Source organism: Amblyraja radiata, chromosome 1 (genome assembly GCF_010909765.2).
Source record: "Amblyraja radiata isolate CabotCenter1 chromosome 1, sAmbRad1.1.pri, whole genome shotgun sequence".
NCBI classification, from domain to species: Eukaryota; Metazoa; Chordata; class Chondrichthyes; order Rajiformes; family Rajidae; genus Amblyraja; species Amblyraja radiata.
Window position 1 is genome coordinate 116,111,941 of NC_045956.1, and position 13,312 is coordinate 116,125,252.

Below are 13,312 nucleotides of genomic sequence, written 5' to 3' on the forward strand. Positions count from 1 at the left end.
AATGTAGCATCAAGCAGCTGATCTTCTCCATGAAGACTTGGTCTTTTGCTAGAAATTGTAATTTCTTTACCTGTCTGTTACGGACTTACAGCATATAATACAATAATATTAAAGTTCTGATCTTGAGAATATCACATTTTTGAATTTTCAAGGCAGTCTGGGAGTTTATTACTATTTCCATCACAACGGTTAATTTTGTAATTAGTTGCTTAATTAGGTAATTAACTAATTATATACTTTAATTTCAGGTCATCCAAGTAAGATGTATCATGTTTCAGAATGCTTCAATCTATAATAACTGAAAATTTCACAGTTCTCTTAATTTTTAAAAAAGTGATGGGCTTTTATGTCAATTGACTGTCCTCGATCACTGCTTTTGTGTTAAGTCAATGGAAAAGCAATAGGGAACAAGATGCTAATTTCCCAGTATGAAAATGACCATAACTGTTTTAATACTGAAGATATGAAAGTGAACTAGGTATCAAATTAAAGTTCTTTTTATGCTTTATCTGATGGGATAAACTACAGGCTTGATTTTTAAAATCTCAAATTTCTGTAACATTCCTACTAAGTGGGACAGGCCCATAAGTTCGTTAGTTCTAGGAGCACAATTAGGCCATACGGCTCATCAAGTCTACTCCGTCATGGCCAAAGATATGAAGGTAGACAAAAATGCTGGAGAAACTCAGCGGGTGCAGCAGCATCTATGGAGCGAAGGAAATAGGTAACGTTTCGGGCCGAAACCCTTCTTCAGACTGGCCAAAGATATCTGTTTCTCCCTCCAAACCCCGTTCTCCTCTCTTCTCCCCATGACCCCTGACACCCGTACTAACCAAGAATCTACCTATCTTAAACATGTCCATTGACTTGGCCTCCGCGGCTTTAAAGCACTACTACGAGGTATTTCGCCAGGAATGGAGCACCATTTACTGTAAACCGCCACCGAGCTGAGCCGAGCCGAGCCACCCGCTGGCGGTGGCGCCATGGCGGCGAGTGAGTGGGTGCGCTGCTCTTTAATCTTTGCTTTGGAGCGTTGCGCTGCCCCAGCGGCCGGAAGGGGAACGCAGGCGGACCTCGCGCATTATTAGCCAGCCGGCGGAGGCTGCTGATCGCGTTTGTTGTGTCTTTCGGCGCGTCACTTCCGGTCCCATCGCTATGGTTTCAGTAACGGCTCGCGACGGCTGCTCGGCGCTTCGCGGGAGAGTGCGGGAAAGGGCGCGAGCCGGGATTCCGTTGGCGAACCGCCGCCGATCCGCGCGGCCACTCCGCTCCGGCTCCAGTGGGCGCCGTCTCCTCCCCGGGTGAGACAGACAGACAGACAGTCAGTCGGTCGGTGGGCCAGTCAGTCCGCCAGCCGCCTTCCCGTTCCCTGAGCCTGGCTGTGCGTATTTCTGCTCCCAGCCCGACCAAACGTTGGGCCCGGCCCTCAACCGCTAGGTGTGTGGCCAGCCAGTGGCGGACTTGTGCTTGACCCGCCGGCCGGGCCTGCCTGTCCTCCCATTGCCGGTCAACATCCATCAGCATCTCCGGGGTTGGCCGGCCGGCGGCAACTCCCACCCTTCTCTTGGATCAGCCGGGGTTGGGGGCACTGGGTGAGGTGAGGTCGCCCGCTGTCTGAACCCGTTTCCTAGCGCAGGAAACCATAAATGTTTATTTTGGCTTTTGAATGTTGAATTCCAACGCCCGGTCCAGTCTCGGGATTAAAACTATATCACTTGCAGCAAATTGATAAGGTTGTAAAATTCTCATGTGATTTGGAAAATCATGTTTTTATTTTGTTCATCTGTCAAACTAAATCATTTCTGTTTAACTAGTTGTAATGCATCTTTGCTAACTGTTTTGGCATTTTGATCTACGCATGAGAAGATTTAGTTTAGTTTTATTTAATTTGGGTTCTTAGTTGTACAGCATTTTCTTAATCTTGGCTGTGAACAGTTATGAACGGCTTTCACCACTGTTGTAGTCAAGGCAGCGTGGCAAACAACAAAGCAACTGAAATGTCTGACCAAGAGCAATAGTGCTTGAGCCATAAATATTGACAGATCTTTAAATACCAGCAGTATTTTACAACAGTCTGGAAGAATCATTTGCCCTATTATCAAAACTGCACCTACATTAAGGCAGAAGTGTGTGGGAATGTCTGTCTCCAGATATTTTAGTTAAATAATAAAAATAGACTATGATCTTCAAGTGATGTAAAAACTTCAACTTTTTTTGTCTAGCATCTAAAGATGGCAACTGGTGGTACCCCATTGTTTGAGGAAAGCATTGAAGAACCAGACTTGGCCAACTGTACAGTGAACAATGGAGGTCTGGATGATCAGTTAAATAATCGGGTAGGATGACATTCTAGTTATTGTTGAGAGCATTGGTAATGTCAAACTAGTGATTTGGCATTTGGGGGACACTGCTAGTGAAATGCTGCGTTTATCTATATGCTTGGCATACCCTTTGAGGATTATGTAGGAAGGGGCCTATTAATTTGATAGCATAGAGATAAGCTAAACAAATATTTTGAATTCAAGGTAAAAACTTTCACTTGTGGGTAATGCACTATTTTTAGAGCTTTGGAGGTGATGGATGCTTTGTGGTAATAATTAGGAATTCTGTTTATTGCAGTCAATTTTATCAGCTTGATACACTGCACTTTCAATGGGAGGAAGGATTTGTGTACGATTTTTATATTTAACGAAGAAACAGAAAATGATAATAAAACCAGAAAATAATGATGTTCACATTAGACACTATCTGTTGAAAAAGAGATTGATTTAATACTCTTTCATAGAATCATAGAACTGTACAGAATTGGGAATGGGAGACTACAGAGGCTGAAATCTGGAGCCAATGGTGAACTGCTGGAAGAACTCAGGAGGTCAAACAGCACCGGTGGAAACACGGGGATGGACAATGTTTTCGATCATGTACCTGCATCAGGACTGAGGAGGGGTTAGAGGGAAGACAATCTGTATGATAGGTGGGCACAGGCAAAGGTGGAGTGAGAGGGGTGGGGGGGGGGGTGGAGATCATTATGCAAATGCAACTGGGTGGGAGAGGGTAGAGACTGCAGCTGTTATTTGATGGCTAGAAACAGGTAGATGAGGGGGAGGGAGATAAGAAAGGTGAACCAATGGTGAGGAAACCCCTGTGGAAAGGTTTGTGGGTGATGGGGAGATAGAACCAAGTGGGGATGGTAGCAAATCTTGGTAATGAGGGTGACAGGAATGATGTAAGTGAACAAAGAGAGAGAACTCTGGTGGGAGTGGGAAGGGAACACCCTGAAATTAGAAAACCCATTTTTCATACTATTCGATTATTGGCTACCCAAGCAGAATATGGTGTTGATTAGGATCTGTGGAGGCTCAGGGATGGTCCATATTTCAAGTCTAAATCTGGCATCAGTCTAGATCCTACATCAGGACTGAGAATGCACACAGAAGATAGCCAATATAAAGATCAGCGGGAGGGCTGAGACAAAGGCTGGTAGGTGATCGTTGAAGTCAGGGATGGTGGGCAGATGGAGTTAGGAGGGGGGGTGAAGGTTAAATATGTGGAATGATGGTACAACACAAAACAGATGATCTTGGAACAAATAAAGAAGATAGGTCCACTGTAACCAACTTAATAAATATCTGATATTATAGGGTGATTTCACGAAAGGTCACTGGAGCGTAAATCCCCACTCACGTGACCGAAAATTTTAACTGGGGGACAAGCGTCACTTCCGGTACATGTTAGTGGATGGGAAAACACGCACTTTCACACCCGTTAAAAACATCGAAAACGGCCCGTTTTTGAGCTGCAATTAACGGAGCCAGTCGGGGTGACCGTGAGGAACAGCTACCTAAATTTACAGTCCAAAAAAAAGATAGAAACTAAGGTAAATACAAGAGCGAGCTGAAGGTGTAAAAAAGGCGGAAGCGCTAGCGGACTTTTTTCTTGGAGATTTAAAGATCCAAAATATCGGGAATTATCGCGTTTGCTCGCTGCATTTCATCAAAAGTGGCATTATTGACTTTTTTATCTTTATTCATTTGTTATATGAAAAGTATTAAAAGTTAGAAACCCGTCAGTAAAATTGCAAAATCGCCCATGGTTCTCGGGTGGGTTTTAACATGCAAAATGAAAACGCTTCTGAAGCGCCATTTACCATTTAAATAATCGTTAGCTTGCATCTGAGTAAAATTGATTTCCAAACGCATTGAGAGTTTACGATTATTTAAATGTTAAATGGCGCTTCAGAAGCGTTTTCATTTTGCATGTTAAAACCCACCCGAGAACCATGGGCGATTGCAATTTTACTGACGGGTTTCTAACTTTTAATACTTTTCATATAACAAATGAATAAAGATAAAAAGTCAATAATGCCACTTTTGATGAAATGCAGCGAGCAAACGCGATAATTCCCGATATTTTGGATCTTTAAATCTCCAAGAAAAAAGTCCGCTAGCACTTCCGCTGTATTTACACCTTCAGCTCGCTCTTGTATTTACCTTAGTTTCTATCTTTCGTTTGGACTGTAAATTTAGGTAGCTGTTCCTCACGGTCACCCCGACCGGCTCACTTAATTGCAGCTCAAAAACAGGCCGTTTTCGATGTTTTTAACGGGTGTGAAAGTGCGTGTTTTCCCATTCACTAACATGTACCGGAAGTGACGCTTGTCCCCCAGTTAAAATTTTCGGTCACGTGAGTGGGGATTTACGCTCCAGTGACCTTTCGTGAAATCACCCTATAGTCATTGATGAATTGAGTGGGCTGTTAATGTGCCTAGTGCCATGCTGATGTGCCTTTCATTGCCCTTAATTTGAGCTTTCATTAGAACAATTTAGGAGTCATTCATTAGAACAATCAAGGATAGAAAGGTCAGATTGGGAGCAAAATGGAGAATCAAAAATTACAAATAATTGGGAAGTTTGCCATTTTTGTTACATATTGAATGGAGGTGTTTACCATTCATTCAATGGTAATGAATGACTGCATCCTATTTGTATGCAATCAATAGTTCAAAGTTTGCAAAACTTGGATATTTTAAACATAAGCGAGTTTGGTATTCCGATTGTGCATGCCCAGGTCATAGGTCACTACAGATAAACATTGGAGGGTGCGTATCTGCTGTGTGTTATTTTTGGTTATCAGACCTTTGTTTCAGTGAGTGCTTTATGTTTTGTGCTTCTCCTTGTGGTCTCCGGCGCCGCCACTGGGCCATCCCCGTCCATCGTCCGGGTATCCCGTCCCCGTCCAGAGGCGGCCGGAGGTGTCGGGCCGGGCGCGGGGGGCCTCGGTGCCGACTCCCAGGAGGGCTGTTATCCGGTGGGCCGGGAACCGCAGACCGCGCATTTCTCCCAGTCCAGTGGCCGTCGCTTTGCCTCCTCGATGTAGAGTGTTGTGACTCAGACGGAGAGGTGTGGTAGTCATTGATGAATTGAGTGGGCTGTTAATGTGCCTAGTGCCATGCTGATGTGCCTTTCATTGCCCTTAATTTGAGCTTTCATTAAAACAATTTAGGAGTCTGATAGAAAGGTCAGATTGTGAGAGCAAAATGGAGAATCAAAATTACAAAGAATTGGGAAGTTTGCCATTTTGTTACATATTGAATGGAGGTGGTTACCATTCATTCAATGGTAATGAATGACTGCATCCTATTTGTATGCAGTCAATAGTTCAAAATAGTTCAGATTAAATATATTTTTACACATAAATCAAGAATAAAGATAAGAATTTACATACAGTTTATGCAGTCAGCGTTTCATTCGCTTTTTCTTTATAGCCAGTGACCTTTGATAAATCCCATGATTCCTTGCGTTTTTCAGAATACCGAACTCTCTTATTGAGCTAGATGGCATCAGAGCGGCATGGGCAGAATAATGAAATGTCCAGGCATAAAATTCTGCATTGAACTGTACTTGATCTTTGCAATCCTAGGTCTTTTAAAGTTGTTTTCTTCCCATCTTTCACCATTCTACCGCATTATCTCCCATCCATCCTTTAAAATATTAACAGTAAATTTCTGTGTTATTCACCATTCGTTATGACAGATTTAGGCAAAAATATATAAAATAAATTGCACAAGTTGAAAAACCTGAAATAATAACAAACAACTGCTGGAAATATTCAGCAAACGTAGGAGAAACAGAGCTAACATTTCAGGTCAAAGTTTTTCTAGACTGAGGTGGGGTAAGGTGGATAGGACAGATGGCATATTATGAATATGATCAGTTCAAAGTTGCCATGGGGAAGTAATGTGGTTACTAGGTATGATGAGTATTTAGAAATTACACAATGACAGTTGGTTTGAGAGAACTTAACACAGAAATGAAATGTAGGGAATCCAAGCATATTTAGACTTTGGAGAAACTGCTTAGAAACTGAGTCCACACCGACCAGCGATCACCCCGTACGCTAGCACTATCCTACACACATGGGGCAATTTACAGTTTACAGAAGCCAATTAACCTCCAAACCTGTACGTCCTTCAATTGTGGGAGGAAACCGGAGCCCCATACCCGTGCGGTCACAGTCCATAGTCAGGCTCGAACCTGGGTCCCTGGTGCTGTAAGGCAGCATGTCTACTGCTGAGCCACTGTGCCGCCCCTCATAGGTAGACACTCATTCATTAATACAAGAAATTCAGGAAGATTGCTTTTATTGAGCCTGTATTTCTTCACAGGGTTGGTAATTTTATGAGATTTATCAGAATTAAATTCAATTTACGAATGACATAAGAACAACCTGCTAATAAATTAATCCCCGATCAGATCTGTCGGGACATTGTAAGGCCTTTCGCCTTGAGTATTCCACACCCAAATTATGATATGGATGCTTTGGTCCTGTATTTTTGATAAATGTTTGTGTTACAGAAGTAATATAAAGCCTTTGCCAACCAGTGTGGAACAATTATACTCTTCTTTATAGGATTGGTGTCTTCAGTTTAAGAAGGCCAACAAGTCATCTGAGAAGAACAAGAAAAGGTTAAGTGGAGGAAGTGAGAGCCGACTTACAAATGACATTTCTCCTGAATCCTCGCCGGGTGTTGGGCGCCGAAGGACAAAAACCCCCAAGAGTTACCCTCCCACAAAGCATACTTATCGTTTCTCTGTCTCAGACTCTGCAGAGCTTGAGAGGCTGAAGCAGCGTATAAACTTCAGTGATTTAGATGAGGTAAGGTAGATTTGAACGATCAGTTAAATTACCCTTTTTAAGAATAATAAACAAGCAGTATTTTTCATCAAACTGGATTGCAAGATTTTTAATGCACAGAAAAGTGCTGGGCTTGAGCAATCGCTTGAGACCGTAATGAAGTAATACATGTGTTTTATGTTTAGAAAATAATCAATGTCCTAGTGCTCAAACTGTTTTTAAATACTGGCCTTTACAGCAAAATTCCTGAACCGCAAGAATTGAGTTGAAGTGAACAAATTGAAATATTGTGCACACCTGACAAACTGCAGACCACCTGAGAAAAGTGCTTCAGAAACTTCAGTTGTCCTTGTTTCAATCTCAACAGCTGTGCTGGGAATAGTATAGTTTGTATCTTATGGCGTAAGGCAGATGTTTGGGGGGGGGGGGGGGGAGAGATTGCATTTTAGGGTTTAACTTGTGAAGCTGTAATGTGTGCAGAATAACTTAAAATGGCACTGCAGGGACTGGCTTTTGAAAATTAGTTTTGTACAGCAAGAGATTCACATTAAGACAAGATAAGCACGTAGTTATGATAAAACAAATGCTCAAGAACTGCTGCCAGGAAACTAGCTAGGTCAATGCCATCTAGGCCCCACGTTCCATTAAAAAAAAAATGTTTACATCTATGGATGAGGTATTTTGCATGTAAATTTTCAGTCTCTTGCCATCTCTCTGACTGAAAAGTAGGAAGGCATCGCCCATTTTTTTAAAGAAATAAGTAATGCCAGTCACAGAATCATACAGCATGGAAACAGGGCCTTCGGCCCAATGAGTCCACAATTACCATAGATCACCCATTCCGACTTGTCCTATGTGATCCCACTTTCTTATTCATTCCCTACACACCAGGGGTGATTTTTAGCAGCTAATAAACCTACAACCCCTCATCTTTGGGATCTAGGTGGAAACCGTAGCACCTGGATGAAACCCACATGGTCACAGGAAAAACTTTCAAACTCCACACAGACAGCATCTGAGGTCAGGATTGAATCCAGCTCTCTGGTGTTGTGAGGCCTCTACCAGCCTCGCTACTGTGCTGTCTCATGTGTCCAGATTACATTTGCAGCTTTGCCCCATATTCCTTAATAAAAAATGTACTGAAGATAGTTCATTTGCCATTTGGTTAAGGGCATTCCAGACTTGCCTTCTCTGTAAAAAGCTCTTTATAACTATACTTCTGAAAGACTTGACTGCAACTTTTAAACGTGCAAGAGGATAACCGGTTGACTAATAATAATTTATATCTACCCTTTGGGTTCCCCTAATATCTAGTTTAAGTCATCGTTCAAGCAATTAGATTTCATACATTTGACCCTTGGAATCCAGTTTTAATTTGGATAAATTTGTTGCACAGCCCCCAAGTTGGTGTATAATCTCCCAATGCTACTCACGCGGTGTAACTGGGGGCTGAATAGTAGTAGAATAATGTTTACCTCTTGTTATCAAGTTTTGAAGGTCAGCAATCCATTTGATTATTTTTGTGTTTGTCCATAAAAATGTACACGGTCTTCCATCTCCATCCCACACTCCAAAGTTTCTTTGCAATTCTACTTCCAATATTTGACCAACCTGGACATAATTTAATTTCCATTATAATTGTTAATTTGTTTAATGAATAGCTGAAATCAAATAGCTCCTTGCAAGCACCAGATGCGTTTACTACAAATCTTACCACTTGCACTGGTAGCTCATTAGTTATATTTTGTCTCTTGCTGATTTTTGACAAAACCAAAACATTAAATAATTTATCTGAACTTCAGCTTTAGCCAATAGCCTCTTAAACCCAGACCGTCCGTCCTTTCAGCTTTGTGTTTTTGGTAGTCTGTGTTATAGAGATCATCCTTATCATTATGGTACATTTTAAAAATTAGTTCATGATAGAACTTAATTGAACTTATACATAGTTGAACCTTGCTTCTGATGTTCAAGACATTTTAGATTATGGAAAAATCAAGCTGTAACGTAGTGTATAAATGCAGAATGCAGTAGTGTACAAATGCAATAGTGTACAAATGCAAAAACATACTGTCAACATAAAGTTCCAGAGGAGCCTACTCTTTTTTTTGGCCTCCAGATCATTTTCATAATCTGCGCAGTGAATAAAATAGTGTTTGTATATTTCTAAACTTTGATCTTGAGTATTTTGCTGTAGTCTGACCAACAGTCCACATGCAGAGATTTAGGAAGTGACAAGATAAACAACATTTTTTTCCTCTACATACAATGTCAGATTTGAGCAGGAAAGTTAGCCATGTAAATGTTTGTCTCTTTTATTTGGAGAGTATTTGATTTTTAATGTATTTAAAACTAGATTATTTCTTAATTATTGAGGTACTAGGATTTTGCAAACTTAGGTTTATTCTCTCACAAATTATCCAGGAAATTGATTGATCAAAGTAATGGAATGTCACTTTTCTAAATGAATTGATCTGAGCACAACAATGCATGAGTATTCCTTACACTAAACATTGTGATGTTTGATTAGAGGAGCATTGGGAGTGATTCTCATGGCAGAGCCATGGCTGCAAACAACAAACGTCCACCTGTTGAAAACAGAAAGCCATTCAACTTTCTTCAGCAGCAGATCAATAGCAACAAAAGCAAGGATCCTGATTTAAATCCACAGAGACAAGAAACCAAGTTTGCTGCTTCAGGAGGAGATTTGTTTGCATCTATAATAAACAAAGATTCGTTGCAAAGTGATCAGGTCTTACTTGGAGATATCAGAGGAGAATCTGAAATAGAGAGTAGTCAGGTGAGATTTAAATTTATTCCTTTATCATAACTTTTAATGGCTTAAATATGAGTAATATTGTATGAAAGCTAATTCTGTAGGTGTTTGAAAACATTGTTAGCTTGCTTATCTGTGAAAATCTGGTGTGATTAACTGGTATAAATTACTATTATCCACTTTAGAATATAAAGCTGCTATGAAGCCATTCCTGTATACATTTGATATATTTCTGTAACTGATTTGTTGTAATAGGTTTGTGCAAATGTGTGAGGCATTGGCCCACAAATAATAATTCTAGGACAACAGATATCCTTTTAGGTTTGAAGTAGTTTCTAAGCAGTTGCACACCTTTCTGGCATTATCTTATCTGTAATGTTCAATAATTCAAAGTCTAATTACATTGATTCAATCATTCTCATTTGTGTATTACATATTTTGTTGTTTTAATAGTTCCCATGCCTGAAAAAACATTGATAAAATGTTGAGTATCATAAAAAACATTGCCAGTAGACAATGCAGTATTTATACATTTCATAACTTTTTATCAGCATTTTGCAAGAACTACAGTCTACTTGTGATTCTGGGATACACTTGTTTTGCCCATTTGTCAGTTAAAGTACCGAATCCAGCAGCCAATTTGCACTCGGCTAGCTCTCACAAACAAAACCAGATAATTATCTAAGTGATGTTAGCAGATGGATAAATACTAGTTGAGAGATATAGATCAGAGTAAATTATTTTCAAATGCACAAATATGCATTTGCATGAGGTATAGCCACAAAGAAAAGCGTGGTTGTAGCAGCACTGTAGGTGCTTGGAGTTGGACAATACACAGAACACTAAATTACACAAGTTAAACATAAATTATACATGACAACGAAAAGAAAGACTGCAAACCAAGACATTAGTGCAAAAACACTCAGAAAACGAGTTCAAAGTAATGCAAGAGGTGATTCAAACCCAAGTACAATAGATAGGGCAAAGGAGAAGATAGTGAATCCGCCAGCACCCGAGCTTTTGGAAGGATAAGCCTGATAAGAGGGGAAAAAAGCTATTCCTGAGTCTGGGGGTACGTTCAATCTTTTGTACCTTTTGTACACAAGCAGGACGAAGGAATGACTGGCTTTGATTATGTCGGCTGCTTTCCCGAGGCAGTCTGTAATGTAGGTGGAGTGGGAAGTCTGGTCGGTGAGATGTTCTGCGCTACATCTACAACTCTACACTTTTATGCGGTCTTAGGCATTTTTTTGCAGTCTTCTCAAATGAAGCTGTGATGAACCTAACAATATGCACATTTGTAGAAGTTTGTAAGTTATTGGAGGCACTTCAGATTTTCTCAGTCTCCTCAGGAATTAGAGACATTGGTGTGCCTTTTTGGTTGTTGCATCAATGTGGTTGGTCTACAATAGATCATTGGCAATATTAACGCCTTATATTTATAAGAAAGTAGAAGTGCTGGTAGGCCTTCTTCGTAATTACATCTATGTCATTGGCCTAGGACCGGTCATCTGAAATGTTGACACCCAGGAATTTGAAACTGCCAACTCTCTTCACCACCGACTAATCAACAGGAGCTGGCACATGACCTCCTGACTTGCTGTTACTGAAGTCATTGATAAGTTCCTTGGTTTTGTTGATGTTAAGCAAGAGGTGGTGGTGCGGCACCTCTAATCCAGGTGTTCTCCCTCTCTCCTGTACACCGAATCATCACCACCTGTGACAGTCAACAACAGTGGTGTTTATCAGCAAATTTGGAAATAGACTATTGGTGCAGGAGTAGGCCATTCGGCCCTTCGGCCCAGCACCGCCGTTCAATGTGATCATGGCTGATCATCCCCAATCAGTACTCCGTTCCTGCCTTCTCCCCATACCCCCTGACTCCGCTATTTTTAAGAGCCCTATCTAGCTCTCTCTTGAAAGCATCCAGAGAACCCGCCTCCACCGTCCTCTGATGGCATTGGATTTTTGCTTTGCCGTACTATCATGGAAGAAAAGAAAGCAGAAGAGGGGACTAAACATGCAGTCTTGAGATGCACCTGTAATGATGGACAAGGGGGAGATGTTACCGATCTGCACTGATGTACGTCCGCGATGAAGTCAAGGATCTTGTTGCAAATGGAGATAGAGGCACAAGTCGTTGGAACTTGGCGATGAGCTTGGAGGAGATGATTCTGTTGAACGCTGAGCTGTAGTTCATTGACAACACCCTGATTTATGCTTTTCTGTTATCCAGATGGTCCAGAGCAGAGTGGAGAGCCAGTGAGTGACCTTTTGAGGCCCTGGGCTAATTGAAGTATATCCAGGTCATTGAGGCAGGAATTAATTTGTGCTGTAATCAAATTATCAAAGCAGTTTATTATTGTGGATATAAGTGCAACTGAATGGTAGTCATTGAGGCAGGTCACCATGCTTTTCTTGGGCATATTTTAGATGACCTTCTATAGCAGGTGTGAACCTCAGATTGTTGAAGCGGGAGATTAAAGTTATCCTTGAATACTCCCGCCAGCTGGTCTGCACAGGTCTTCAGCAATTGGCTAGTAAACTGTGGGGACTCAAGAGGTTGGTTGTTGTTCTCCCTTTCAAAGTGTGCATAAAAGACATTGAGCTGGCCCAGAAATTATGTATCATTGCAAATTATGCTACTTGGTTTCAACTTAAAGGAAGTGATAGCATGCAAGTCCTGCTAGAGCTGTTGAGTTTCTGTCTGTGACTACAGTTTAATATGGAATTATCTTTGTGCTCATCGTGACTTGGACGTCATTCCTGGACTTTGTTTTCAGTTTAGTTTAGAGATACAGCGCGGCCCCTTGGCCCACCGAGACCGTGCCGACCAGCCATTCCATACACTAACATTATCCTACACACTAGGAACAATTTTCAATTTTTACAGAAGCTAAATGAACCAACAGACCTCTTGTACAACTTTAGAATGGCCTAAACAACGCAACGATGGCCTCTCGCACATTACAAGCCTTCTGTTTAATCCAGAGCTTCTAGTTGGTGAAAACTCAATGTTTTTGAAGGTACACATTTGTCCACGCATTTGTCAATGAAATCAGTGATGACTGGCAAATTCATTCAGGCCCTCTTCAAATTCTTGAACATGGCCCAGTCCATCAATTCCACGTAAATCTGTAACTGCTTCGCTGCCTCTCCTGCTGTCCTCTTTGCTGTTGTCATACTCTTCGGTCTCTGTCTATACATGGGAAGAATAAGCACATTCAGGTTGTCAGATTTTCCAAAGTGTGGGAGAGGGATGGGAGCGATAGGTGTTCCTGATGGTGGTATAACAATGGCCGAATGCGTTGGGTCCTATGGTATTGGCCAAGACTTAAAGCTAACTTGGTTAAGTCCCCAGCGATGCCGAGGAAGCCGTTGGGATAAGACATTTTATACTGACTG

The 13,312-nt window shown here is 41.3% G+C and overlaps 1 protein-coding gene across 12 annotated transcripts in view; it reads left to right on the forward strand.

Moving 5' to 3' along the window:
* The first annotated feature begins 1,135 nt into the window (after positions 1 to 1,135).
* The window catches only part of pcm1 (pericentriolar material 1), a 100,781-nt gene continuing 88,604 nt past the window's right edge, over positions 1,136 to 13,312 (forward strand). For 7 of the 12 annotated variants that reach the window (XM_033029502.1, XM_033029523.1, XM_033029517.1 and 4 more), the window contains exons 1-4: positions 1,136 to 1,301; positions 2,223 to 2,336; positions 6,910 to 7,155; positions 9,662 to 9,931. In XM_033029502.1, the coding sequence (XP_032885393.1) occupies positions 2,232 to 2,336; positions 6,910 to 7,155; positions 9,662 to 9,931 (621 nt within the window). In that variant the 5' untranslated portion in view covers positions 1,136 to 1,301; positions 2,223 to 2,231. Of the gene's footprint in view, positions 1,598 to 2,222; positions 2,337 to 6,909; positions 7,156 to 9,661; positions 9,932 to 13,312 lie in introns of all 12 variants that reach the window. The other 5 variants (XM_033029557.1, XM_033029536.1, XM_033029567.1 and 2 more) reach the window with 5 other exon arrangements.